The sequence below is a fragment of the Selaginella moellendorffii genome, unplaced genomic scaffold, assembly GCF_000143415.4.
Source record: "Selaginella moellendorffii unplaced genomic scaffold, v1.0 SELMOscaffold_139, whole genome shotgun sequence".
NCBI lineage: Eukaryota > Viridiplantae > Streptophyta > Lycopodiopsida > Selaginellales > Selaginellaceae > Selaginella > Selaginella moellendorffii.
The window spans coordinates 178,260-203,766 of record NW_003314400.1 but is presented as its reverse complement, the minus strand read 5'-3'; the positions used below and the strand labels follow the sequence as shown (position 1 = coordinate 203,766).

General features: G+C 47.0%; 3 protein-coding genes, 1 long non-coding RNA gene and 1 pseudogene across 5 annotated transcripts; 4 read left to right on the top strand and 1 right to left on the bottom strand.

The window, feature by feature from the left end:
- Positions 1 to 635: 635 nt before the first annotated feature.
- LOC9630525 (serine/threonine-protein phosphatase 6 regulatory subunit 2) lies at positions 636 to 1,580 on the top strand. 2 transcript variants are annotated; one of them, XM_024666326.1, is made up of 4 exons: positions 636 to 901; positions 956 to 1,056; positions 1,149 to 1,229; positions 1,299 to 1,580. In XM_024666326.1, exons 1-4 carry the CDS (start codon positions 875 to 877, stop codon positions 1,312 to 1,314), a joined length of 225 nt encoding a protein of 74 aa, XP_024522094.1. In that variant the 5' UTR covers positions 636 to 874; the 3' UTR covers positions 1,315 to 1,580. The 2 variants fall into 2 exon arrangements, with proteins under 2 accessions (XP_024522094.1, XP_024522093.1); XM_024666325.1 differs by having other exon boundaries at positions 1,280 to 1,580.
- Positions 1,581 to 1,713: 133 nt separating this feature from the next.
- LOC112343212 lies at positions 1,714 to 2,615 on the top strand. The gene is made up of 3 exons (XR_002991199.1): positions 1,714 to 1,808; positions 1,965 to 2,153; positions 2,217 to 2,615. It is a non-coding gene; the product is annotated as an uncharacterized LOC112343212 (long non-coding RNA).
- An 8,440-nt stretch (positions 2,616 to 11,055) lies between these two features.
- LOC9630524 lies at positions 11,056 to 11,817 on the bottom strand. Its single transcript, XM_002992619.1, has one exon. The coding sequence runs from the start codon at positions 11,815 to 11,817 to the stop codon at positions 11,056 to 11,058; it is 762 nt and encodes a 253-aa protein (XP_002992665.1).
- Positions 11,818 to 16,420: 4,603 nt separating this feature from the next.
- On the top strand, positions 16,421 to 16,917 carry LOC9630522. Its single transcript, XM_024666337.1, has 2 exons — positions 16,421 to 16,474; positions 16,531 to 16,917. Exon 2 carries the CDS (start codon positions 16,531 to 16,533, stop codon positions 16,915 to 16,917), a length of 387 nt encoding a protein of 128 aa, XP_024522105.1. The 5' UTR covers positions 16,421 to 16,474.
- Positions 16,918 to 17,007: 90 nt separating this feature from the next.
- On the top strand, positions 17,008 to 19,537 carry LOC9630205 (annotated as a pseudogene).
- Positions 19,538 to 25,507: the final 5,970 nt, after the last annotated feature.

Genomic DNA, 25,507 nt, shown 5'->3' with positions numbered 1-25,507 from the left:
ATATGGTGGCAATTCCCCTAGAACGATAACTTGCTACAAGCTCTTGGTCTATCCCTCCAAGTTCCAAAGCTTGGCCCCCCCCCCCCCCCTCTCTCTCTCACCGTCCTCACCGTCTCTGTGCTTCGACTTTCGTGTCTCTCCCACGAAGCGCCACTAAGTATATACTGCTGCCTCGTGGCCATCTCATGGTCTCGCGCAGGGTTTTTTAGTCTCGTTGAGCAATCTGAGGACACCTGCAATATATATTTTTTCAAGAGATGTGCCCCCCCAACCAAACTCTCTCCCTATCTGTGAACAAGACTCGCTCGCAAGAAACTCGTGCGTAAAAGTCTCAGCCTAAAGATGACTTTTATATCAATTTAACGTATGCTCTATTACCTTTATATCATTTTTTCTATTTTTCTATAACCATTAGATCCACCTATAAAATGAATACTCATCTTCTTTGTGGTCTTGTTTGTGCCACCCAACAAGGTAGAACAGTAGAACTTGTCACCACCCTTGTCACCATCACTGCCTCGTCACCATCACCACCACATCTCCACCCTCACCTCCTCCACCATCACCACCTCCGCCACCATCACCGCCACCACCTTCACCACCGCCGCCCTATTGTTATAACTATAGGTGTTGTTTACAAGGCGGCCGTTCCAAAATTTCTCTTCTTAGGCCTAGTTCCAAAGCTTTCTTCCTTTTCGGCCCAAGGCCGCCTTTCTTGCTTCCAATCCACGCTCCAGCGCGGTAGAATCTCTTCCGGGCTTGCTCATCCTCTTCTTGTCACGATCGAGGCGCGCATTTTGAGGTGGGATCTAGCTAGGGTTTTGTCCCGGGAAGAGGCTCGTCGATGATTGGGAGCTAGAATCTCGTCTGCGCCATGGCCGGCTCCTTCTGGGGCTCGAATGTAGGTGTTCCTTCTTGCATTCCCTTGCGCTAAGCTTCCTATTCCTCCTATCAGCTGCCAAACATGCTCGAAAGCGAAGAGTGCAGTCTCGAGGAGATTCTCAACGAGGATGATGTGCTCCAGAGCTGCTACCGCAACCAAGATCTCATGAAATTGTGAGCTCTCTTTCTTCGATTCTCGTTTCGATTTTCTCTTTTCTTGTGGTGGAGTGAGCGAGTGACCATTGTTTGTTTGTGCGTGTGTGTAGCCTCCAGAACAAGGATCGGATGAAGAAAATGATCTCGTACGCCATCGTAGTGCCAGTTCACGACGACGAGAAATCTTACAAGTAAGAATAGAGGAGTTGACAGTTCAGTGGAGACACTGGCTTGGCTGAAGAACTGTTCTATGGTTGCAGTGGCAGCAGTATCTGAAACACACAGGAGGTGAGAGGATAACAGCAAGAGGCAAATAGTGTGTTCACCTGTGTCAGAGAAAGAGTGTGGCCTGATTTTGAGATAGCCTGTCCGTGGCAACCAATTAGCTGTGTATTCCCTGCATTCACTGACAGGTCTTAGGTCATGAAAGTGTTATTTATTTCCCCTTAACTAGAAAGAAAATGATGAGAGACTTTACCTTTTTTTGTGATGCTAAATTTATTTGCATTCGCTCAAAACTAAATCAATATGTATTTCTTAAAGGGTTTTGGCCAAGTCCACTAACCCAAGCTTATTTTTGTTTACTGTTAAATATTTAAGGTTTAATCCGCAGGATCTTAGGTTAGGCAGGATTTGATCAGCTACTCCTTGATCCTTCCACCGCCTCTTCACGAGGGTTGCGTGTGCGTCCCGGCTCAACGAAAGCGCTTCAGAGCACCATAAGCGGCTACTTGCTCAACAATCTCTAGTCCACATTGAAGCTTTGCTTGGTAGAACCGGCCAGTCTTCTTTGTTTTTCCTGCTTTGTTTGTTTGGTCGGAGCTGCTGTTTGTTTGGTCGAACTGTTGTGTGCTTGAACTGCTGCTGCTGTTTGTTTGGTCGAACTGCTACTGCTGCTGCTGCCGCATTCTTAGTTTGTTTTACAGTCCCTGAAGCTCCTCACCGTGAAGTAACGACAGTGTTCTCGCTGAAGAGCAAATAGAGGACGAGTATGAAATGCCTCAGGAGGAGGCGGAGGAAGAAGAGATGTTGAGTGAGGGAGCAATGCGACATTGGAAATGGATGAGGCTGTGGACGCTGATGACACGCAAAGGAAGAAATCGTATGCTTCAATTGTGAGTAGAAACAATTGGGGTGTGATTTTCTTTTGTTGCTGATTTTCTTGAGAGGCCTTGCAGCTGGTTGAGCAACTCCAGCACCTCTCAACACTGTCGCCTGCTGCTGGTGGTAAGCCCGTTTCGTCTGCAGCGCAAGCAAACTCATTGCCTTCTCCAGCTCTTCCTCCTCCCAGTGGTAGAAGAAGCTACCGCGCCATCAGACGTTGAAGCCTCGAAGGTAACTTACTGCTGATGATTCGCAGCCGGAGACGAAATGCGGTGTGTTATGACCATCACTGCTCCCCTGCTTGATGAAGGTTTTCAGAGGTTGGAGCTGTCAAGCCAATGTGAAAAAGGTAATGAGGTTGATCGTGTCTGGGGTTTGTGGATTAACTAGTGGTTAAATTGAAAATAGTAAATTGAATATAGATATATATAGATATATATGTTTTTTAAATCAAAATTTCTCTGTATGGTTTATTTATTTGATTTATGGTGGGGACTTAACACGGGCAGACTATCTTCTGTGCAAAACTCGCACTTCCGAAAGGGTTGCTTTTTGCGTCAAGCTTGTAGAAAAAAACCATATACAACGCATGGGGCATTTCGCGCTTCATTCCCTAATGGCTGATGTTGTGGTTGCCACGAAAACGATCATCTGCTCCAGCATGCCAGGGGGCACGTTCATGGACGCTGTATCCAGGGTACTTGTATTGTTGTACTCTCAGTGTTCCACAATAGAAGACTTTGATCGGATCTGGTGGCTTGCTTCTTTGTTTGTCGAAGTAATACCATCTCACTCTTACGTCAAGCTGGTATTGCATATGTTATGCAAGGAGTAACAGATCGTCAGCGTACAACATGAGGTAGAGATACATACCTGCTACCTGAATCTCTGATAGTTGTTTTCCTTCCATAGTGTCGATGTAAATGCCGAAGAGAGTTGGTGGACAACATTTCTTGACTCCTGTGTCAGATGATTGGTTCACATTGCTAGGATGTCACTATGCAGAGTTCTGATAGTGAGCCCATTCTCACTGAATCTTAGCCCATCTTAACTTATTTTAAGTTAAGATGGCATTATGTTTTGCACTTTCTCTAAGCCAACTAAAACACTTAAGAATAAAGTAAAATCGATTCAAATAAGATCCTAACCTAAAACAATTTTTTAAGATCATAAATTAGGATTTGCTTTAAAGCTTCAGGCTTAATGTTAAGCTTTAACACTCTTCACCTTTTCCTCACCAGACCTGGGCACCCATTATGCATAGCTATCATTGATGTTCAGTAATGCACCACTTGTTCACTAGTTAAGCTAACTACTATTCAGGGTGTTGATATCAAAGTTCAAGAAATGCAATGAAAGGCCATCAGACAGCATTTGGTATTCTGGTAATGGTACAAGAGCCATCCCTATTATGACTTTAGGTGACTAAATTCCAAGCCCGCCAGCTGGTTTCGGCGATCCACTAGCGTACGAGAATGACTTTGTGGGACTAACCTTCAGACGATGTCATTCTATATATGTGCTCTGTGACACTGAGGAGAGAAGCTGTAGAGGAGCCGCAAAGGAGCTGTGGAGGAGCTCGTAGAGAAGCTGGAGAGGAGCTCTGAGTGCGGTACTATGGAGGTTTTAGAGTCTGTTCATCTGGGCAACGAGGATCATTCTTTTGGAGAGGCTTTGAGATTGTACACGGATCCATATCCTGCACCTGGCTTTGGCTTGGTTGAGATTTGAGCTGGTGATTGAGTAGTGTAGGACGACTTTGAACAAATTAGAGAGGAGACATGTGGAGCCTGGCTCTGCATGTTTGCTCTTCAATTGTTCATTGTTGGGGATGCCTGAGGTTCTTATGTCTTTTCTATTGTTGGTTTGTATTTATAAATTGTGGACAATTGCTGAAGTTCTCGGGCACCGAGCTCAGGTTCAGAGCCTCTCAGTTCCTCTATGGTGAGTTCATAGCCTAGGGTTGTTCATAGGAATTTGCAGGCACCAGCGGAGAGGGGCTCACCCCAAGTTAACACACAACCTCCTCCCGAACACGACATCACCCCAAGTGAGTGCAGACAAAGTTCACGGGCGCATCTGACTTTCTTCTCCAGCCGCCCGTAGCTCCTCCCACGCAAGAAACCGGCCTCTCACTTTTCAACTTCATTTGCTGAGCAACATTAATATGCAACGGCCAAATATAAAGATAACTGTACATATAACAAAGCATATCAAGTGATACTATTGAACTTCAAAGGTATGACCAGGAATCGCTGTTCAAAATCAGCTGCGGCCGGCTCCTACATCCACGTCCTCAACTGGAAGATTGAAGACTTCCCCTGGAAGTCAGGGCTCGGGATATCAGAATTCACAGAGTTTAACCTTAGACTATGCATAACAGGGCATAGAACAACGACTTCCATATCAACTATTCTCCACATGGCATCCGACCACTCCTGGCAGATCATGCGGATTTGGGGGCATTACTTCCTGTATACGGATCTCACAAAACTTCCGCCGTTTACAAACAATTCCTCATGCTAAAACTCCGAGGAAAACAGGAAGATGACATTGTGATAGTATGCTGCTACTTAATCCCACCTGGAGACTTCAATGCACAAACAGGGGACTAACAAGCGCTTTGTCTCACCGGCAGCCTTGGCTGAGAGAAAATTCATGGGTATGATTTCGAATGGGAATAGATCACTGCACAAGACACGTTGCTAGTAGACAAAAACAGTGGCTCAAAGTTCCTGGCCTTCTGCACAGCTGTGCGGCTAATCATCTTGAACAGAACTCCTCGCACACATGTTTCACCTATAATGGAGGCAAGAGCACAAATGAGTTCATTCTAGCACACTTCTCACTAAGGATCCACACATGCGGATTTGCGACAGACACTCCCATTGCGTTCAAAATGTTTGCGGCCAAAGAAGAGCGTTACAGAGTACAGAGATAACATACAATATACATGGATTGCTGAAGCCACACACCAACCACTGCTATACTCCTCGACTAAATTCTCTGCAACAAAGCCATTAAAGTCTGTGGAAAACGACGACCTAGCGAGGCATACGGCTTACCATGTAAAGAATGATGGGACAAGGAATATGATACACTGCAAAAGCAACTCAAACATGCCCTAAAACATTAACCACAGGCAGAAAACTTCTCCAAAGTGGTCAAGGCAAAATGCAGACAGTATGAATTGCAAACGAACCTCCAACTGGCGAAAGACATGAAATACCACCTGGATCATCCCTACAGTATCTTCAAGAAATAGACACCCCCGGTGAATCTAAGAAGTTGAGAGCTAGCACAGCTATCTGAGCAAACTATATGACCAGCAAACAGCACCACTACCACTGAATCAAGAAAAGACTAAGGCGGCACTTCAACAACTCAAGCGACGTAAATCTCTATACTCCTTTGAACTATCAAGTTACAACCGAGATACTCTATGCTGCCGACACTGACTTCCTTCAGGATTTCCTTCAACTGTCGCTTTAAGAGATGGACTCCACAAGTTTAATGGAAGCTCAACAAAGTCGTAGCAATCTTCAAAAGAGGGGAAAGGCTCCAACACTTTATTTAAACTCGAGCTCCTGGCTAGTATGATTGAGAAGTAACTCACAAGCTGGCCTGAGATGAACGCCATACGAACCCGGGGACAAGGGCTCATTCGAAAGTGTTTCGACTGCGAGGCAAGCTTGTTCCTTGCCAATTAATTGATCATCTTTCGTTTCCTTGTCCAGCAGATGTTCACATTTGGCTCTGTACCACTGAAAACTTATCTCACCGATTCATCTGGTAACTTTGAGAGTAATAGGAGAATGCATGCGACTCCAACGTTAGGGGTGCCAAATGGGGCTTGAATGTTATTTCCTAACGTACTTTCAGGTAAAGAACATGCAGGGGTGTTATCCATTTTTGGTCCCTAATCACTTTGTATTTTTTGCATTGTGCTTTTTAGTATCATGTTCTTTCTGAAATTGTGCATATAAAAGGAAATGTTACCTCATATAAAAAAACGTTTCCCTTTATTGCTGCCTGCAATTACTGAAATACATTTTTGATTAATGAATTTTTAAATACAGTAGTTATATAAATTTACAATAGTTAAGTTCGTCCAAAAGTCTCTGTTAGGTCGGAATCGGCAACACAACACAGAGGGAATTCTCATAGCCAATTGGCCTTAACCATCAGGCACAGGAAATTCTCATCCTGCAGGGAATCGTGGTGGATGTTACATCGGAATTGTAGATCTTATGCCGTACAGAGGGAATTCTCATAACCAATTGGCCCTTTTCCTGATGGGAGTATGGGAGCGGTGATGGGCTCCACACACCTCCGGAAGTCCGCTGGCTTCAGCCCCCGATATGCAATAGTCATACACTGAGTGTGAGATGTATACATGGCTTACCCCACCATGATACATGGGCATGCATGGAATGTGTATGGGCACATAGTCTACACGATAGGATGTCAAGGGACATGATTCTGGTCACACACGAATCACGTGATTCGTGTGTGACCAGAGTGTCGTGGTGGATGTTACAAAATCGTAGATCTTGTGTAGCACAGAGGGAATTCTTATAACCAATTGGTCCTTTTCCCTGATGGTTAAGGGGAGAATAAATAAGTGCGTTACAGTCTCAGAACTTGAATTAGATCAACAAAACGCCAAGAAGAAATCCCGAGGAAAAGAAAACAATTTACCTACGCATCAATGCCTCTGTGTGTCTATGTACATTGGGCCAACAGTATCGTTTGCATTCAATACTATGGAATCATATATCTTGTACAACACAGAGGGAATTCTCATAACTAATTGGTTCTTTTCCTAGTGGTTAAGTGGAGAATAAATAAATGCATAACATAGGATGCATGTAATGTGAGGATGTAGTATCACACGATAAGTTGTTAAAGTTCGTGTGTGACCAGAGTGTCCACGAGCGTGTGTTAAAGCAGGGAACGTGATTGGTGTTACAACGGAATCGTAGATCTTGTTAAGATGTTCCAAGTAGATATAACTACTTATGACATGGCAATTTTATGCCACCTGGCAAAACTAATAATTACTACTAAAACCTCACTACCAGCCTATTAAAGTCTTTTGGGTAGAGTTTAGGAAGTGCAGCTCTTGTAGCTGAACGCTATCAGATTGGAAATTTCAGTGCCATGATGCAAATTGCCTCATTAAGAATACACAGAATTGGCTCCTCACAAAGCAAGATGAACAATCAACCACTTTGTACAGGAAAAATGTTACTTCTTTCAACTTGAATGAAACAGCAGTTGGTAGAGTGAGTTGGATTATACTGATATCTCAGCTAGGAATTTAAATACAGCATTTAAAGCATATAGCTCAATGAGCACAAAACAAAAGTCGAGGAGGAAACAATTCGTGCATGGTTTTTGTTTAGACACAAACAAATTCGAATTTAACTTGGGCCTCCGACTCAGAAAAGTGCTTGATTAAAAAAATCAAAAACATATAAAGTCAAGAGGAAACTGCTGAGATTAAAACATTAGAATTAAAAGTAATGCCAAAAGATAAGAAGCATGATGCTGCTATCAAAAGATAAGCTTCGTAGATGTAAAAAGACGTGGCGATAATAAATTGGTGGTGATGGTAACTGAAAACAATATCCTCATAATAATTCTTCAACTTTAAACCTAAAAAATACTGCAGGTGACGGAAATAGTGGAAGAGAGATCTCGTACAGGAGAAACTCCAGACCTGAAAATATTCAAAATCAATATTCAATAACTTCATCAATTTAGTGTTGTTAGCAAAATAAAATAGAAAAACTTCAAAATATCAATATGGTTGTTTACTTAGCTTTGGATTAGGATGAACTGATTATGGAAGATAAAATATGAGCTGATTATGAAAGATAAGATATTGAATCTCAGTCATTGATCAAATAAATCTGAGCTAATAGTCATCGTATGCTTCATAATTTTAATAAAGAGAGGATGCTCACCACAAAATCTATGTTGAAAGAGATAGGCAAAGTTTAAAACTAAAGACGTAGGATGAAAAATAAAATAAAAAAAGACCAGTAATAATATCACAATTTACCCTGCAATAGCTCCTATATGTTTTTCTGATTTTAAAACCAAAAACCTTTTTAAAAACATAAATAAAACTCACCATATGCATATTTGAAAAAGATTTCCTATAAATCCCAACAGAGTAGCTGAAAGGAAAGTGAAAGACACTAAAAACCCAAATGAAAAAGAAAGTGTTGCCTAAAACGTAATTTTGATTCTAATTGTCAATAAAATTATTATTATATTCAAGATATTGTTTACATCCAAATTATTACTACATGTTATTTAGCTAACCTGGTTATAATTAAATTAAATTAATTTTATTCTGGTATACAACTGAATTAGCTACATGGACAAAGTTGCGAATTTGTCCAAGGCTGCGGGGGCAATTCAATCAGCTTTAGAGGCAAATTAGATTTATTTGCGAGTTTCTAGGCGTGAATTCTAGACGAGAAAAAACATGAAGAATAAATTGTTTCTGAATATACAAGGGGAAAGGTCGGATATAAATGGCTTTTAGCATTTCCGACCGTCTGTTAGAAACCCTAAAACTGGGATTTTTCGTTGGCGATGGCGAGGAGGAATCTCTGGAGGGCGTCCAGGTTGTCGTCGCAGGTGTTCTTCAACAGATCAGAAGAGCTGAAGGGTCTCAGGGATATGGTTTCGGCTCGGGATGGATCGATGGTTCTTGTTACGGGGCCTCCAGATTCAGGCAAGTCCGCACTGCTGGCTGAGTTCATGTTTCGAGAGCGCCAGGACAACCATACTTTTCACATTGACATGCGCTCCGGCACTTTCAACACGGCGGCCAGCTTTGGGAGGGAGCTGAAGGCGCAGGTTTTGTACAACTTTGTGCCCGCCGCCAGGAAATTCTTGGAGAAGCTGATGAACTCTACAGAGGGGAAGGCTAGCATGGAGTCAGGTAAGGCGGAGGATGAGGCAGACGAGGCAGACGAAGAGGAGGCAGGAGCCGGCTTCATCAAACAGCTTTTCAAGGATTTGATCGAGGCGATGGATGCTATTGAGAAGGTCGAAGGGACGGACATGCAAGAACTTCTGAAGGCGCTGGAATCCTTGTTCGCAGGGTGGACGTCGCTTGCTCGGCTCGTTTCTCGTGGCCAAGGAGGATATCCCACTCTGATCATCGACGAGGCCAACCGGCTGCACGAGTGGAGCCTTAGTGAATCAGAAGAGGAGAACTTGATGACTCTCCAGGCCTGGCTGATCATGGTTACCAAGCAGATGGGAATCACTAACGTGATCCTTTGCTCGTCGGAGGACTTCTTCAAGTTTTGGGTGGAGGCTCATTTCGGTAAAGACAGGTATATGGTTGGAGTCGTGGGTGATCTTACGGAGGAAGAGTCCTTCAAGTTTTTCAAGGGGCTGCTGAAAGATCGAGACGTACCACCCGGGATGTGGAAGGAGATTTACGACTACTTTGGTGGGAGGATCAACTCGCTCAAGCACATTGCTAGACAGCTTTCGTGGTGCAGAAACGATGAAGCTGAGATGCAGGCAGCCTGGGAGAAAGCTCGACGATTCATGCAGGCCAAGTCATGGGCAGAGATCGCCGAAGGCATGCAGCCGGAGAACCTTCCGCAGAAATGGACGAGGCCTGTGCTGGGGATCCCCTTTGCCGAAGATCGGCTGAAGGGCGTCTCGCCTCTGTGGACTCCTGACGAGTTCAAGTTGCTGTTGAAAAGGCTCACGGACGCTGAGGGTGGTGTTTGCAGCGTCAACGATCTACGTCAAGTCATCCGGAAGGAGGCACTCTTCAGCCTTATCCAGCACAACTTTCTGCATTACCGTGAGGAATCGCTGTTTGGTGGTCGAGATCTGGACTGGTTCAAGGGACGCTTTCCTGTTGTCATGCCTGTCTCCCGTCCTAAGTTTCACGCTATGAAGCAGGTGCTCAGTGACTACAAGTGATGAAGCTGAAGTAATGAATGACGTTTAATATCTAAAATATAGTTTAATCGTTATGTTCCAGAATTTGAGACCAGAAAAAAATGTGAGTTTAGATAGATATAATTAAAAAATTTGTACCAATTTCTTTTGTTTGTTTAAGGTAAATGGCAAATGTCTGTACATATGTCTGACAAACAGTCAAAACAGGTCCCGTTGTCAATCTGAAAAATGGCCAATGGATTGGGGCTAAGGTTCATGGAGAACATTGCTCAGCACTGATGCATACCCGCAGATAAAAAAATGTGGCCACTGAACTACTGCAGAATGAACAGGTCTGTAGGCAATGTCAAAGCTGAAAGTTGTGATTCCACCACCATTTGTCTGCCAAAAGCTTCAACAAACTCCTGTATAATCACTTTATCCAGCTCTTGTGCCTTTATGCCATTAAGTTCCAAAACCTGATCACTGAAGGCTGCTGGCATCGACTGAGTTGAGTGACAAATTCCAACATTTGAGTAGCTGGAAGCAGAGCCTTGTCAACAGCAACAGGCTTCAGATAACACCAGCCATTCCAGAGCAGTGATAAATCAAACAATCTGCAAATAGTCATCAAGTTCAGATTAAACACATTTTGCAAAACTTTTTATTGTATTAAATGTGCAGAATACTGGAATTTCCTGATTGAGAGCATAGTGACAAGTCGCCCAAGAAATCCAGGAGCTTGTGCTTTAAAATGATAAATGAATCACATAGGACAAATTGCCCAAGAAATCCAACAGCTTGTGCTTTAACTATTTTGAGAAAGAGGAGAAAGAAAAAGTATATATTTTTTCTTATCTTTGCGGCTTTTCATATATTTGACATACAGATTGAAATATAATACTATGTAGGCTTCTATTCATCAAACAAATCTGGAAACCCTGGGATCCAACTATAAATTCTTTTGACAAAAATTTCCATCAATCAGCAAGTCTGTATTTCTGGCAGGTCTGCCAGAAATCCCTCAATATCAAGAAACACATCGTTGAATTCTTGAGGTTGCCCCCAGCAATTGGTTTGCACATCTCCACCTTGAACCCCACCAACAAACTCCTGACTAACTTGATCAGCAAACACTCCATCGCCAAGCTCGCTAGCTTGAGCAAACACTTCTTGCACACAATCACCAACAGGTCCTTGACCCAAGGCTGGCAGAAGCTCCCAACAACTGTTTTGATCAAAGGCCTCGTGAGATAAAGGTTGGGCACAATCACCCAGACCATGACCTTGCTCCCAAAAAGTAGTTTGATCAAAACCCGCAACACAATCACCCATAACTTGAGATGATTCGCTTACAAATTCTTCCTGGACGACTGGAGTGATCTTGTCTCCCCCATGGCTCTTTAAAGTTCTCTTATTTCCACCGTTGGGCGATAGCGATACGGCCCTTACCTTGCCACCTTGTGTCCATTTTCCCTTGCACGACCTACAAGCGTAGCGCGGCTGGTCACGCTTGCCAGTACTCTTCTCGTTGTTGTAGTAATCGAACCGCGTGTTGTAAGATTGGCACCTTGGGCACTGGTACACGTTGTCCGGAAGGTCGTGGTGCTCCCACACGCCGTACAAGTTTTGATCCCTCACCTCCTCGGCCGTGAGCTTGCAAGCCCTCTCGCTTCTCAGTCGACGCTTCTTTGTCAGCACCATGATACCATCGTCTTCTCTACTTCTCTTGCTTCCTCTCGCCATAGCTCGTATGACCCTAAAGGACTTGATCTTATTTATATGTGCACTAAAGTAAAGGCTGGGTTAGCTTAAACAACGTAGATTCCCACTAATCTTGTGCGGTTTAAGGTAAGAATATCGGTCCGGAGCGCTGAAAGATGGAAGGAGCGATCAAGGTATGCAGCATCCACATCGCAGAGGGCAAGAAGGAAAGAGTCTGTCGATAAGCCATCGTAAAACGGCTGTATTCCAGGACGTACTTACCGGAGGACCTGACTCAGCGGCCATTAGCACAGAGTGGGCACTCTCGGAGCTCATAAAAATCCGGTAGAGAAGTAAATGAAGATGATCTTTCCAAACTAAAATAGCTCAAAGCCGCAGTCAAGGAGACATCCGCCGGCTCCTCTAATGGCTCCCCACGAATCACACCAAGACTGCGAGGTAAACGGCTTCACCATCCCTGCGAAAACAAGAGTGCTGATTAACATCTGGTCGATCGCTCGAGATCCAAGGTGGTGGGGTGAGTCTGCAGGGATTTTTAATCCTGAGAGGTATGGCAAGCACTTTGAGCTTCTATGGATCCGGGAAAAGAATGTGTCCCGTGATGAACTTGGGACGGACAACGTGGAAATCACTCTGGCTAGGCATTTAAGTGGGAGGTGAGCGTAGATAACTCTACGGTCTTTATCAAGGCTATGTGATTTTTATTCGAGCGCGAAACAAATGAATGCCAGCCGTAGGTTCTATGGCAAAGGTCCATCGAACGGCTGGGTTTTCGCGCTTTTCTCTTCATCGAACTTTCCGTGTGGCTTGTCACAATAATTTTTCCATTTATAATTAACACTGAGGTAGTAATGCTCTTCAGTTCAGCATGGATATGATCACTGCAATCATCTTTTTTTGAGAGACTTTTAAGTATATTAGTATTGCATTATTTCTTAGTTATATATAAATTAATTTACATAAAATATAAAATATGGCTTTTGCATATTATAATATTTTTGAATGTAGAAATTAGTAATTTCTTAACATCCAAGTTTATCCTAAATTGGAAAGCCACGCTTTTGGTTAACTTAGATTTCATCATTGGGCAGCAAAACTTTTATCTTTTATGCTTTTACTTTCTATCTTCCATTACCCAAGCCTGTTTAGGGTAACTCACATCTTTTTTGAGTCGTTGTCAGCCATTGATTGACACGTCCCTTTTAGGAAACCGCAGAGATTTCAGAGGAATGAAGATCAATGAATCATCTATTTATATGGTTAATTGTTTTCTATTTTCAGATTATAAATCGGCCCCTCATCCGATGGCTGCTGGACTGGTGGATGCGATCTCGTACGTAGCTCTGATCAGCACGATTTGCAAGCTCGGGAAAGGGAAGCTGGGATTTCAGCTGCTGCAGAGAGATGCTGGAGAAGGGATTCAAGCCAAACCTAGTCACCTTCAACGTTGACTTTGAGGCGCCAGCGAGGAAAGCAACACCGACGACGCCAAGATCATGATCCAGGAGCTGAGGCAGCAACGCAGCTCACCCCCATTAAATAAGTAGTGGGGACAAAACAGTGAGCATCGTGTGAGGAAAGTTTGCAGTTTCTTTTAACGAGAATTTCTGTCAAGTGTCACTTCAACAAGTTCCGCCAGAATTAAACACGGGAAGAATCACTTGGCAAACAGTGAGCTTCTGCTTGATTCATTTTGACTGTTTTTGCTAATCTTTCCGTGTTTTGGACGTGGGAAGTTTCAGCCGTCGAGAAGCTTCGACTATAGCTTCTTTTGCGTTTTTTACCCCTCTGATGCTATGACAAAGAAGAACTCCTTTTTGCAAGGTCCTAGAATGACATCTGCAACAGATCTCTGGCACTCAGGGATTGATAAATGGCTGCACGAGATCATGGTATTGTCCCTTCTCGCCCCTTGATTTCAGCTCACTGGATTTTTAGTTTTTTTCAGGATCTTTCAGAGCACTGACAGCTGCGATCTCGAACAGAGCTTTGCACCAGCAGGATCGGGAAAGGAAGTTGGGTTTCAAACCTTTGAGGATCATGGTCTAGGAGCTGAGACAACAGCATAAACAAGTAGCTCTGGTGAGTTTCGTTTGAAAAAATTTTCCGATATTTCACAGGTATCCATTTTTTTCTCTATTCGTTTTGTTAATCAGGATATCACAGGACCATTGTCTTCTGTATGGAAGGAGTGGGTTTCTTGGTGTGTAGAGTTCGGCGTTGATGCACCCTACGACTGGAGATTGGCGGGTCCAGTTCTCCTCGAACGAGGTCTGTACTTCCACAGGCTGAGGTTTTGCCTTCTCAAAATCACCTCTTGTTTTTCTAATCTCTAATTCCAGGCTAACTTTCGAGACGCTTCCGAAGCTGCGAGGGGGGCCAAGAGTATGCGCGAAAACGAGTGACGGCCCTCGTTTTCGCGCATTCTCTTGGGAATAATGTGTTCAGATATTTTCTGGAATGGTTGAAACAAGAAGTACCGCCCAAACTGTACACCACTTGGATCGACGATCACATTTTCACGTATCATGCTCTAGGTGAGATTGGCGGATTGTTAACCTTCTTACCAGCAATGCTATCTCTTGCAGGTGCTCCTTTTCTAGGAGCTCCAGATGCTCTGAAAGGCGTTCTTTCTAGGGTGACGTTTGGATTACCAATTTCAGAGGTTCGTTAAAGCTGTTGGGACTTTGCAACGTCATTGACTTTTACTTCGTTTTGATAGGGTGCAGCTCGAATCATGCTTAGAACTTTCAGTTCCGGTTTGTGGATGTTGCCATTTTCTGACAACAAACCACTGTCTCAAAGGAATACGACCAAAACCGAAGGCTTAGTTGCTCCAGACTTCGCTGAGCTTCTCTGGCTCACCAGCGAGCAGTGAGACGAGGAGGAGCTCTTGTTCCTCAGAGCTCGCTGCCTCAGCTTGTAGTAATCGTCCCAACAATCGAGCTCCACCCTTGTCTTGCGTGGAACTATTCTATCATCATCACCCCGCGACAGCCGAGCTTGCTGGTCTCCGTGATCCCAACTCCCTCCCTCTCGCCACAACTTGTGTAGTCCTGCGCTCACTACGTGTTTCCTGGCTTGGAGGATCATAGCAACGAGGAGCTGGCCCTGCGGCTGTTGCTTCTTCCGCCTTTGCATTCCCCAGCATCGGCGTTTAAGTTGGAGAGGATGAGAGCGACATCCCGGATCGAGCTTGCTGTCATTCTTCTTTGCCGCTCGGTCCGCTCGATCCTTCTTGTTGTGCGTCTTGCAAGCCGAAAGCAGCGTCCTCCAGGCCCGGTTTGGATCAGCTCATCGGCCCTGTTGAGACGTTCCAGCAAGCCGAACAATCACAGACCTGGTGATCCAGCTCGTGCACCAGCTTGTAGTTCTCGAGCAACATATAAAGGTACCAGCGCGACTCCGCCGAGAACAAGTGCACAAACGTCACGGCCCCGGGGCTCAAGCCGTTTGCCAGCATCTCCCGGAAGAGCTCCACGGCTTTCTAGATCGTTGCGCACATATCCAGCGATCATCGCAGTCCACGTGACTTCGTCCTTGAAAACCATGTCCCGGAACAACCTCTCGAGGCCCCCGTAGCTGGCGTACATGTCGAGCAATGCGGTCGTGAGCACTGCATCGTCTTCCAGGCCACCGCTCTCCAGAAGTTCCTGGTAGAGGAGCTTGCCTTGCACTGGAGCTGGAATGCTCGAGCAGGCAGTGAGAGCACTCGATCTGTGTGCAGTGAGGCCATCCAGCTGCATTCTCACGAAGAGCGACAGAGTCATCTCCACTGCTTGGGCGTGAGCCGAGACGATGGACATCCAGGAGATCACGTTCTTGCTCGCCATCTTTTCAAAAATTTCCCGAACGCCCTCTAGTCTCCCAAGCTCGGTGTTCAGGAGCGAGTGGCACAAGGGTTCGTTGGAAGCAAGCTCGCTCTCTTCGATCAGTCTGTGAGTGGCAATTCCTTCTGGAACATCTTTCTCACCAGAGCAAGCAAGAACGAGGCAGAAAAATGCAACGGTGACGCAAGTCACTTTACTCGATCCGTGTAAACAGCAATCGAACAGAAATCCGACTCCAGCGTGACAGTTTCAGAGATAATAATCTCGCTGGGAATCTCAAGGACGAGATCTCCAGCTTTTAAATCGCACGCTGCAGGCTGCAGCCCCTCCTCTACCATATCCTTCAAAATCTGTTTTGTCACAAAGCTTTTAAGATCGTCATAGAAAAATATACCCAGACTCACCAGCTATGCCAATGTTGCTTTTGACTCCTCTATCCTTTGCCCATTCAGACAAAGATTTCTCTGCGTTCGTTCCTCTCGCACGGAGCGGCGAAGTTGCCTACATTGCTTTCATCAGTGCCAAATTCATCCAGCCTTTCCAAAACCATTTTCTCGAGCTCGGAATCCGTGCTGGAAACCAGCAAAGATCGAACGAGATCATGCCTCTTTCATCGTCTTCCAGAAAATAACATTCTGTCTGAGAGCAATGAAGAAAAACAAAAGGCCACTGGCATTTCTCTTTGCTGGGCGCAGCTTGAGGCCTCGATCCTCCAAAATCCTCTGCATTTCATCCAAACTTCATCCTCTACACACTCGCCGCCCCTGGACCAATCTTTCTGTGCCGCGTAACGGCCAGGCTATGGCGAGCGAGGCCGCGATGGCGCTGGCGATGCCGCTCGGCTGCTGGTGAGTGATTCTTGCCAGATCGTCTGGGAGTACTGATCTTCGCCGAGCGCCTCAAGATGAGAGGGGGCAGATTTCTCAACTCTCTGCGGCAGCTAGCCAGGCAGCCAGTGAGCAACACGCCTTTGATCCGCAACGCATTCGATCTGGGGCACGGCGTTTCCACGCCGATCAAGCAGGGGTGTATGTCGCCGCCGTCCAAGGAGAAGCAGTACTTTTTGATCGGGCTCTCGTCGTCGATGAAGCAGCAGCACGCTGCTGCCATGAAGAACTTGCTGACTTCCACACACATCAAGAACAGCAGCTCTGCCGCTGCTATGGTGCAAGAACCTCTGGAAGATAAAATGGAAACTCCTCCGGTGGAGGACAATGTGGTTCCTCTTGCACTGGAAACATCTTCTCCGGAAGAGCAAGTTTGTGATGCTGGGATTTCTCCCGGTTACTAGGGCGTGTGTTTCGGCAAGCCGAACGATGTTGGGCCGAAGATTTGGAATCCCTTCCGGGTAAGTTCGTATGTTTTTTGAGTCCGATCATTGATGGTTCTAACTTGGAGAGCTTTTCAGCCATCGGAGAACCGGATAATTGAAGCTGAGGCGAGTATCGACGTAAACAAGCACAGGAACCCAGAGAATTTCTCCGACCAGTTCCTGCACCAGGCCATCCGATTTGGAGTCGGGATAGAAAGGGCCGAGCTCCGTGAATGCACCACCTCCGAGCGACGAGCATCCGGGTCCTGAAAAACCGGCATTTTAGAAAGAGAGAGAGGACGAGAGAACCATTTGGATATCAAGGAAGAGGAACGAGATAGAGTTCACATATATCCGGCACATGGCATACTGCTTGAACGAAGGCCTGGAAGATCTTTGACAAGATCAGAGGCTGGAGCCCCAGCGACGAATCCAGCCAGCCAGAAATCCCAAGCAGCAGCAGCAGCAGCAGCAGCACAGATGGACGAGGCCCCGCATTATCAAAATGGCCAAGAGACGGTCTATCAAAGGGGGAGTAAATGGCCAGCGGTAAAGAACGGGTTTTTTCGTGTGCTCTGAGTGGGAGCACAAGATAAACTGCTGGTACGTTGGTACTTCTCCGACGCGGTGCCTCTTTTCATCTCGCCCATTGTAAACGTCCTCGGGAGAGCACTCCGAGATTGGCAGCTTGGAGGCCATGCAGCAGGATTTATGGAAATGAATCCGATGACGAAGTCCTGATGGTCTGCGGCCATTTCGCTGCTGCTGCTGTGTCAGAATTCCTTTGGGGCCAGTAGCAGCAAACCCCCTTCCTAGCGTACCATGAAAGCTTGAAACTTTCCGGAACTTCTAACCTTGAGCTTGAGACAGGAACTATGTGCGCATTTGTGATGTCCGACCAGTCCACAAGACCTCTCTAGGGAACAGCGCAGCTTTTCAAGCACCCAAGATACAGGCATGGCGCAGCCACCAGGTATTGTTGCTCTCTTTCCTATTGTAATTGCTTCTAGTCCCGACGCTAGGATTTATGCTTATGCAGCCGCTCAAGTCAAGAGAGGTATGTTACATGTTTTGCTCTTCTTTTATTCATGCTGACGTCTGAGCTTTCTGCTTTCAGGCTACGAACGAGCTTGGTGGAGAGAATTACGTGTTCTGGGGTGGCCGGGAAGGATTTCAGTCTCTCTTGGACACAGACCTTGAGAGGGAGCTCAATCACCTGGTAATAATTTCTTTGTTCTCGTCTTCAACTTCGGCAGCTATAGGCTTTGCAGGGACAATTTTTGAAATCGGCCGCTGAGTACAAGAAGAAGATCGAATTTGACGGTAAGTATCTCACGCTGACTGCTTGGTGCTGAGACATTTTTTTCTTTCATATCGCAGGCGTGCTTCTCATTGAACCAAAGCCTCAGGAACCCACGAAGCATCAGTACCGGCTTGCTTTAAACTTAATGCACCTTACTTAATGTTTGTTTATGTAGATATGATTGGGATGCTGCAACGGCGATTGGATTCTTGCAAAAACATGGATTGAAGGGTAAGCTAGCTTGTGGTTTTCCCCGTAGATCCATCTAACTCTATTCCTCCGGCGCGGACGACTTCGAATGCAACCACGCAACGACACAGGTAAGACAGCCGAAAGTTTATTGTTTGTACTGATACTCGTGGAATGCAGCTGCTGTCATGAACTGGAAGTTTCTCGAACCAATGGAGTTTTGGGAAACATTGACGCCAACACTGGTGACGCTCAAACAGGTAGGTTTTTTCCGCTACTTCGTTTCACGCAGTACCTCAGAGATTTTCTTTCAGGATGGGATACCGACCTGCTCCTGATGGATATTGCAGAAACCACGCAAGTGATGCTTTGAGTGCTTCAGAATGTAAGTCACTCGAAAACTTGTTTCTTCGCCTGACCGTATCATCTTTTGTTTATCTTATCTTCGTGTAGGGAGGTCTTGCTCCTGGTGGGCTCAACTTCGATGCCAAACTGTGCGTATGTTTAGAAACCATTCGATTCGTGCTCACTTGTGTGTTGTGTGTTGTGTTTCAGGAGAAGGGAAAGTACAGACGTAGGCACGGGCAAGAATTTTCTTTCAGGAGGGTACTCTTCCAAGTATTGTGAATGCAAGCTTTGACTCTGCTTTGGGAGCTTCCATTGAGGTACACTAAAGCTTTCTATGATGTTTCCCTTACCTATTGTCTTTGGTATGCTAGTCTTGGGAGCTTGGATTTGAAGAGCTGGAGCAGGAGGCCCTGAGAATGGAGGAGCCACTACCTGCGTGCTAGCTGAGATGGTGTTCTATAACTCATGAGATAGCTCCATCTTCACCAGCCCAGTCTCCAAAGCTATCCCGCTCCGGAGGAAAAGGTGATCGCGGAGGTGAGGCTGTTAGCGACAATGTGGACATGGATTCGCACTTGAGGAGCGTGGCGTAGGTCTGGCATACTTGCGACTGGAATTGGAAGTGGTGGGCAAGGAGAATGCACCTCATTTGTTACAATTGAGTACGTGGTTAACACAACGTCATATTTGGCTAACTCGTAGGGACACCTCTTCCTGTTACCTTGCCGCCGCTGTAACTTTTTCCTCGATCTCATGATACCACTGTCTCAAAACGCTTGTCGGGCGTACGACAAGAGTGCCACCCCTTCTATTTGGCATAAGCTCAGGATCTTAGGTTTAATCTCAGGTTTAATGGCTTGTGTTCCCGGATTGACGTCAAGGAGATCGTTCAACCAATATGACATACAAAAGGCTCACCTGCTAGAAAGCCACCAGAACAATTTCCACGCTCCTCGCTCTTCACCATCCAAGCTAAAGCTATTCTCTACAAAGATTGCTTTAAACCCGTGAAACATAGAAGATTTAAAAGTATACCTCATTCCCTCATCTGGAGTGGCCTCTTCGTTTGTATCAGGAGTGATCATTCTCTGTGGGAAAAGAAAATGTAAACATCCAAATAGCAGTCAGTGCAAGTGTACCTCCAAGATCCGGCGAAGACATTTGTCTACGTGCACCTGTTGAGCAGCTTGTGTTTGTGCTCGTGTTGTGAACTGATTCTTCCTTCTTTGGAGTTTCTTGACTCAAAGGCTCCTTCTTTGGGCCTGCATGGACATACGAACCCGACAACGACGGCTGATCAAACCTTCTACCAGTTGGCAAAACTTCTTCCTTGTTTGGAGGAGCTGTCCAGCGGCAAGACGAAGTTGCTATGCTGGCTTGACCATTCCGGCGAACCACAGGCACTGGTTGAGCAGATTTGGAGTTGTGTTTGTGCTCGTGTTCTGAACTGGTTCTTCCTTCTTCTTTGGGCCTGCATGGACAGATGAACCCGACGAAGCCGGCTGATCAAACCTTCTGCCCATCAGAAAAACTTCTTCCATCTTTGGAGCAACTCTCCAGCCGTAAGAGGAAGTTGCTCCATTCCAGGCAGCTGTTTGAGCATAGCTCCCGGGAGGCTCTTCCTTCTTTACACCCATACCACGCCATCCCGGTTCTTCCTTCACTGCGACTGTCTCCTGACGGCCTCGAGGTGTGAAGCTCAATGGCAGATTGTGCTTCTCACCTAGTATAGACGTCTCCCCATTACTCTCCTCATCACTGATATCAATGACTTCCGATCTAGCGCCCTTGCCACCACGACCGCTTACAGAAGTCGTTTCGCTAAAGCACGTTTCTCTCTTTCTAATTCCTGGAGCTGCAACAATTCCCATTCCCAGCCAAAAACGTCCCTCGTTCATATGCCGGGGACAAATTAAGGCGGCGAGCCTCAACGCAGCACGCTCCACTGCATAAGCGTGGTTCATCTGAAATCCTGCAAGAAAAAAGAGATTTTTTTCTCCTGCTAAGTGATCCTCAAGGTAAACAATGTCAAAACACTTCCCATACCGTTTTGAAGATCATCGTCCAAGGCAAGAGCAAAGTCGAGCCACGTCTCGGGATGAAAAGAGACGTTCCTCGCAAACGCGACAACCTCGTCAGTGAGCACCGGGACCTCGATGGCGTCGTCTGGCTCGTCATCAAACAAGAACAAGCTCGACACAAGCTTGGACACTCCATCCACGAGAGTCGCCGCCGAAATCCCCATCTTGGACGACGACTCCATGCCACCACCACGACTGGTATCTTCTTCGTCATCAACAGGAGTAACCTGGCCGGCCGGTTTGTCGCTGGTGAGAACGTTGTCAATCAAAGGCTTGAGCAGCCCCGCGTCCTGGGAAGCTCCCTCCGGCTTGTCACTGCTCCGGGACTCATCCCCCCGGAAACCTTTCCTGAATCCTCCCTTGAGTTCCGCAAAGTCGCTTTGCATTCCACTAAGCTTCTCTTTCTCAACGATACAAACACTGGCATTCTCCACTCCTTGATTTTCCTGATAATCATCTCGAGAAGTTTCCTCTTCTACCTTGGGAGAATTTTCTCTGCATGACTTTGGCAGCGGCGCAAGAAAAGAAGCTATCCCCCATAGCGATTGCGTGAGAGACTTCCGCAATTCAGCCAAATCCTCCCCCACGCTCTACCCTGGCTCCGGGATCGCCTTCGGCTCCTCCTTGCATCCAATGAGAGCCGTAAGGGATCGAAGCCTATTGGCATGTGTATCCGGAAAGTCCCTGACTTGGATGCCTTGCACCCGTTTGGTGTCCTTCTTTCTGGCGAGATGGGTCTTCCACTTTCTTCTGCCCGCAGCTGTTTCTTCGAACAAATGTCGATACGCACTTGGTCGGATGGTTCGGCTGGGCTTCTTCATGTGTCCCTGGAATTCGGGAAAATCGAATACCTGGTTGAAGAACTCCGCCGAAAGCCGGATGTTCCTTCTGCAGACTCTGATTGCCTTCTTGTGCTCGTCCATCGCCATGATCATGTTGGTGAGGAACAACCCATCTATGGTAACTGCCTTGTTGGCCAGTACCTTGATGATTCCTCCCAAACCCTTCTGTATGAACCAGCCTTGATCGGCGCTCTTCTTCCACCTATATTGCCGCCCGTGGAGCGCTCGGATGGAGGTGCTCGCCTTGTTCGCCTGTGCTCTTGGTGGAGTCTGCTGGTTGTCTTCTGAGTCAGACAGAACGGTGGTCACTTTTCAGCTGAAGTGATTAGGTCAATAATGCTTAAATCTAACTAGGCTTTGTTATCGCTAATTAGGTAAGGGGGCCGTGGTTGCGTCCCTGGCATTTCTCCTTCTTGATGCGTCAGCTGACACTAGCGTTCTGCCCGGGTCGTCCCAAAGTCGGAGTATACTGGCTGGCCATAACTGCCAATTTCGGTTACTCCTCGATGGGTAATTCGTACGCCGCCTCCATAATGTGGCGGTGGGTTACCATCTACCGGCTGATCTGGCATACCTCTGGGTACGTGTGGGATCGACGGGGATTCGGGGTCCACGTCGGCCCCGTCTTCCTGCTGCTCCGGCTCTTCTTCGTCTGCCAAACTGTCCGAGTCCTGATCACTGGTGTAGTGTAGCGTTTTGTACCAGCCTTCGGTGTTGTTCTTCACCCCGTTGATGAAGTCGTCCATCTGCTTCTTTAGCGAGTACTCCAGCAGTTCATGCAGGGGTCGGAACTTCCACTCGTCCCCTGATGTTAGCCCGAGGTACCCCGCTATCCTCGCTAGATACGTGAATCCTTCCTGACGGCTCAGGATCCTGCTTTTCTGAGCGGCAATCACCCGGAAAAATGAAATCCGGAAGATCACCCCCCAGTTCACCGATTGCCTGTTCTCTGCTCTCGCATAGGCCCACATTACATTTGCCGGGATCGCCTTCGGCTCCTCCTTGCATCCGATGAGAGTCGTAAGGGGTCGAAGCCTGTTGGCGTGTGCAACCGGAAAGTCCCCGACTTGGATGCCTTTCACCCGTTTGGTGTCCTTCCTTCTGGCGAGATGGGTCTTCCACTTTCTTCTGCCCGCAGCTGTTTCTTCGAACAAATGTCGATATGCACTTGGTCGGATGGTTCGGCTGGGCTTCTTCATGTGTCCCTGGAATTCTGGAAAATCGAATACCTGGTTGAAGAACTCCGCCGAAAGCCGGATGTTCCTCCTACAGACTCTGATCGCCTTCTTGTGCTCGTCCATCGCCATGATCATGTTGGTGAGGAACAACCCATCTATGGTAACTGCCTTGTTGGCCAGTACCTCGATGATTCCTCCCAAACCCTTCTGTATGAACCAGCCTTGATCGGCGCTCTTCTTCCACCTGTATTCCCGCCCGTGGAGCGCTCGGATGGAGGTGCTTGCCTTGTTCGCCTGTGCTCTTGGTGGAGTCTGCTGGTTGTCTTCTGAGTAAGACAGAACGGCGGTCACTTTTCAGCTGAAGTGATTAGGTCAATAATGCTTAAATCTAACTAGGCTTTGTTATCGCTAATTAGGTAAGGGGGCCGTGGTTGCATCCCTGGCATTTCTCCTTCTTGATGGGTCAGCTGACACTAGTGTTCTGCCCGGGTCGTCAGAAAGTCGGAGTATACTGGCTGGCCATAATTGCCAACTTCGGTTACTCCTCGATGGGTAATTCGTACGCCGCCTCCATACTATGGCGGTGGGTTACCATCTACCGGCTGATCTGGCATACCTCTGGGTACCTGTGGGATCGACGGGGATTCGGGGTCCACGTCGGCCCCGTCTTTCTGCTGCTCCGGCTCTTCTTCGTTTGCCAAACTGTCCGAGTCCTGATCACTGGTGTAGTGTAGCGTTTTGTACCAGCCTTCGGTGTTGTTCTTCACCCCGTTGATGAAGTCGTCCATCTGCTTCTTTAGCGAGTACTCCAGCAGTTCATGCAGGGGTCGGAACTTCCACTCGTCCCCTGATGTTAGCCCGAGGTACCCTGCTATCCTCGCTAGATATGTGAATCCTTCCTGACGGCTCAGGATCCTGCTTTTCTGAGCGGCAATCACCCGGAAAAATGAAATCCGGAAGATCACCCCCCAGTTCACCGATTGCCTGTTCTCTACTCTCGCATTGGCCCACACTACATTTGCCGGGATCGCCTTCGGCTCCTCCTTGCGTCCGATGAGAGTCGTAAGGGGTCGAAGCCTATTGGCGTGTGCATCCGGAAAGTCCCCGACTTGGATGCCTTTCACCTGTTTGGTGTCCTTCCTTCTAGCGAGATGGGTCTTCCACTTTCTTCTGCCCGCAGCTGTTTCTTCGAACAAATGTCGATACGCACTTGGTCGGATGGTTCGGCTGGGCTTCTTCATGTGTCCCTGGAATTCGGGAAAATCGAATACCTGGTTGAAGAACTCCGCCGAAAGCCGGATGTTCCTCCTGTAGACTCTGATCGCCTTCTTGTGCTCGTCCATCGCCATGATCATGTTGGTGAGGAACATCCCATCTATGGTAACTGCCTTGTTTGCCAGTACCTCGATGATTCCTCCCAAACCCTTCTGTATGAACTAGCCTTGATCGGCGCTCTTCTTCCACCTGTATTCCCGCCCGTGGAGCGCTCGGATGGAGGTGCTCGCCTTGTTCGCCTGTGCTCTTGGTGGAGTCTGCTGGTTGTCTGCTGAGTCAGACAGAACGGCGGTCACTTTTCAGGTGAAGTGATTAGGTCAATAATGCTTAAATCTAACTAGGCTTTATTATCGCTAATTAGGGAAGGGGGCCGTGGTTGCGTCCCTGGCATTTCTCCTTCTTGATGGGTTAGCTGACACTAGCGTTCTGCCCGGGTCGTCCCAAAGTCGGAGTATACTAGCTGGCCATAACTGCCAACTTCGGTTACTCCTCGATGGGTAATTCGTACGCCGCCTCCATACTGTGGCGGTGGGTTACCATCTACCGGCTGATCTGGCATACCTCTGGGTACCTGTGGGATCGATGGGGATTCGGGGTCCACGTCGGCCCCATCTTTCTGCTGCTCCAGCTCTTCTTCGTTTGCCAAACTGTCCGAGTCCTGATCACTGGTGTAGTGTAGCGTTTTGTACCAGCCTTCGGTGTTGTTCTTCACCCCGTTGATGAAGTCGTCCATCTGCTTCTTTAGCGAGTACTCCAGCAGTTCATGCAGGGGTCGGAACTTCCACTTGTACCCTGATGTTAGCCCGAGGTACCCCGCTATCCTCGCTAGATACGTGAATCCTTCCTGACGGCTCAGGATCCTGCTTTTCTGAGCGGCAATCACCCGGAAAAATGAAATCCGCAAGATCACCCCCCAGTTCACCGATTGCCTATTCTCTGCTCTTGCATAGGCCCACACTACATTTGCTGGGATCGCCTTTGGCTCCTCCTTGCATCCGATGAGAGCCGTAAGGGGTCGAAGCCTGTTGGCGTGTGCATCCGGAAAGTCCCCGACTTGGATGCTTTTCACCCGTTTGGTGTCCTTCCTTCTGGTGAGATGGGTCTTCCACTTTCTTCTGCCCGCAACTGTTTCTTCGAACAAATGTCGATACGCACTTGGTCGGATGGTTCAGCTAGGCTTCTTCATGTGTCCCTGGAATTCTGGTAAATCGAATACCTGGTTGAAGAACTCCGCCGAAAGCCGGATGTTCCTCCTGTAGACTCTGATCGCCTTCTTGTGCTCGTCCATCACCATGATCATGTTGGTGAGGAACAGCCCATCTATGGTAACTGCCTTGTTGGCCAGTAGCTCGA

Coding starts and splice junctions, on each gene's coding strand:
- LOC9630525 (XM_024666325.1), top strand. CDS start 875: ATGGCCGGCTCCTTCTGGGGCTCGAAT. Junction 902..955: donor GCTCCTTCTGGGGCTCGAAT/GTAGGTGTTCCT, acceptor TCCTCCTATCAG/CTGCCAAACATGCTCGAAAG. Junction 1,230..1,279: donor GACGACGAGAAATCTTACAA/GTAAGAATAGAG, acceptor GCTTGGCTGAAG/AACTGTTCTATGGTTGCAGT.
- LOC9630524 (XM_002992619.1), bottom strand. CDS start 11,817: ATGGCGAGAGGAAGCAAGAGAAGTAGAGAAGACGATGGTATCATGGTG.
- LOC9630522 (XM_024666337.1), top strand. CDS start 16,531: ATGAGAGGGGGCAGATTTCTCAACTCTCTGCGGCAGCTAGCCAGGCAG.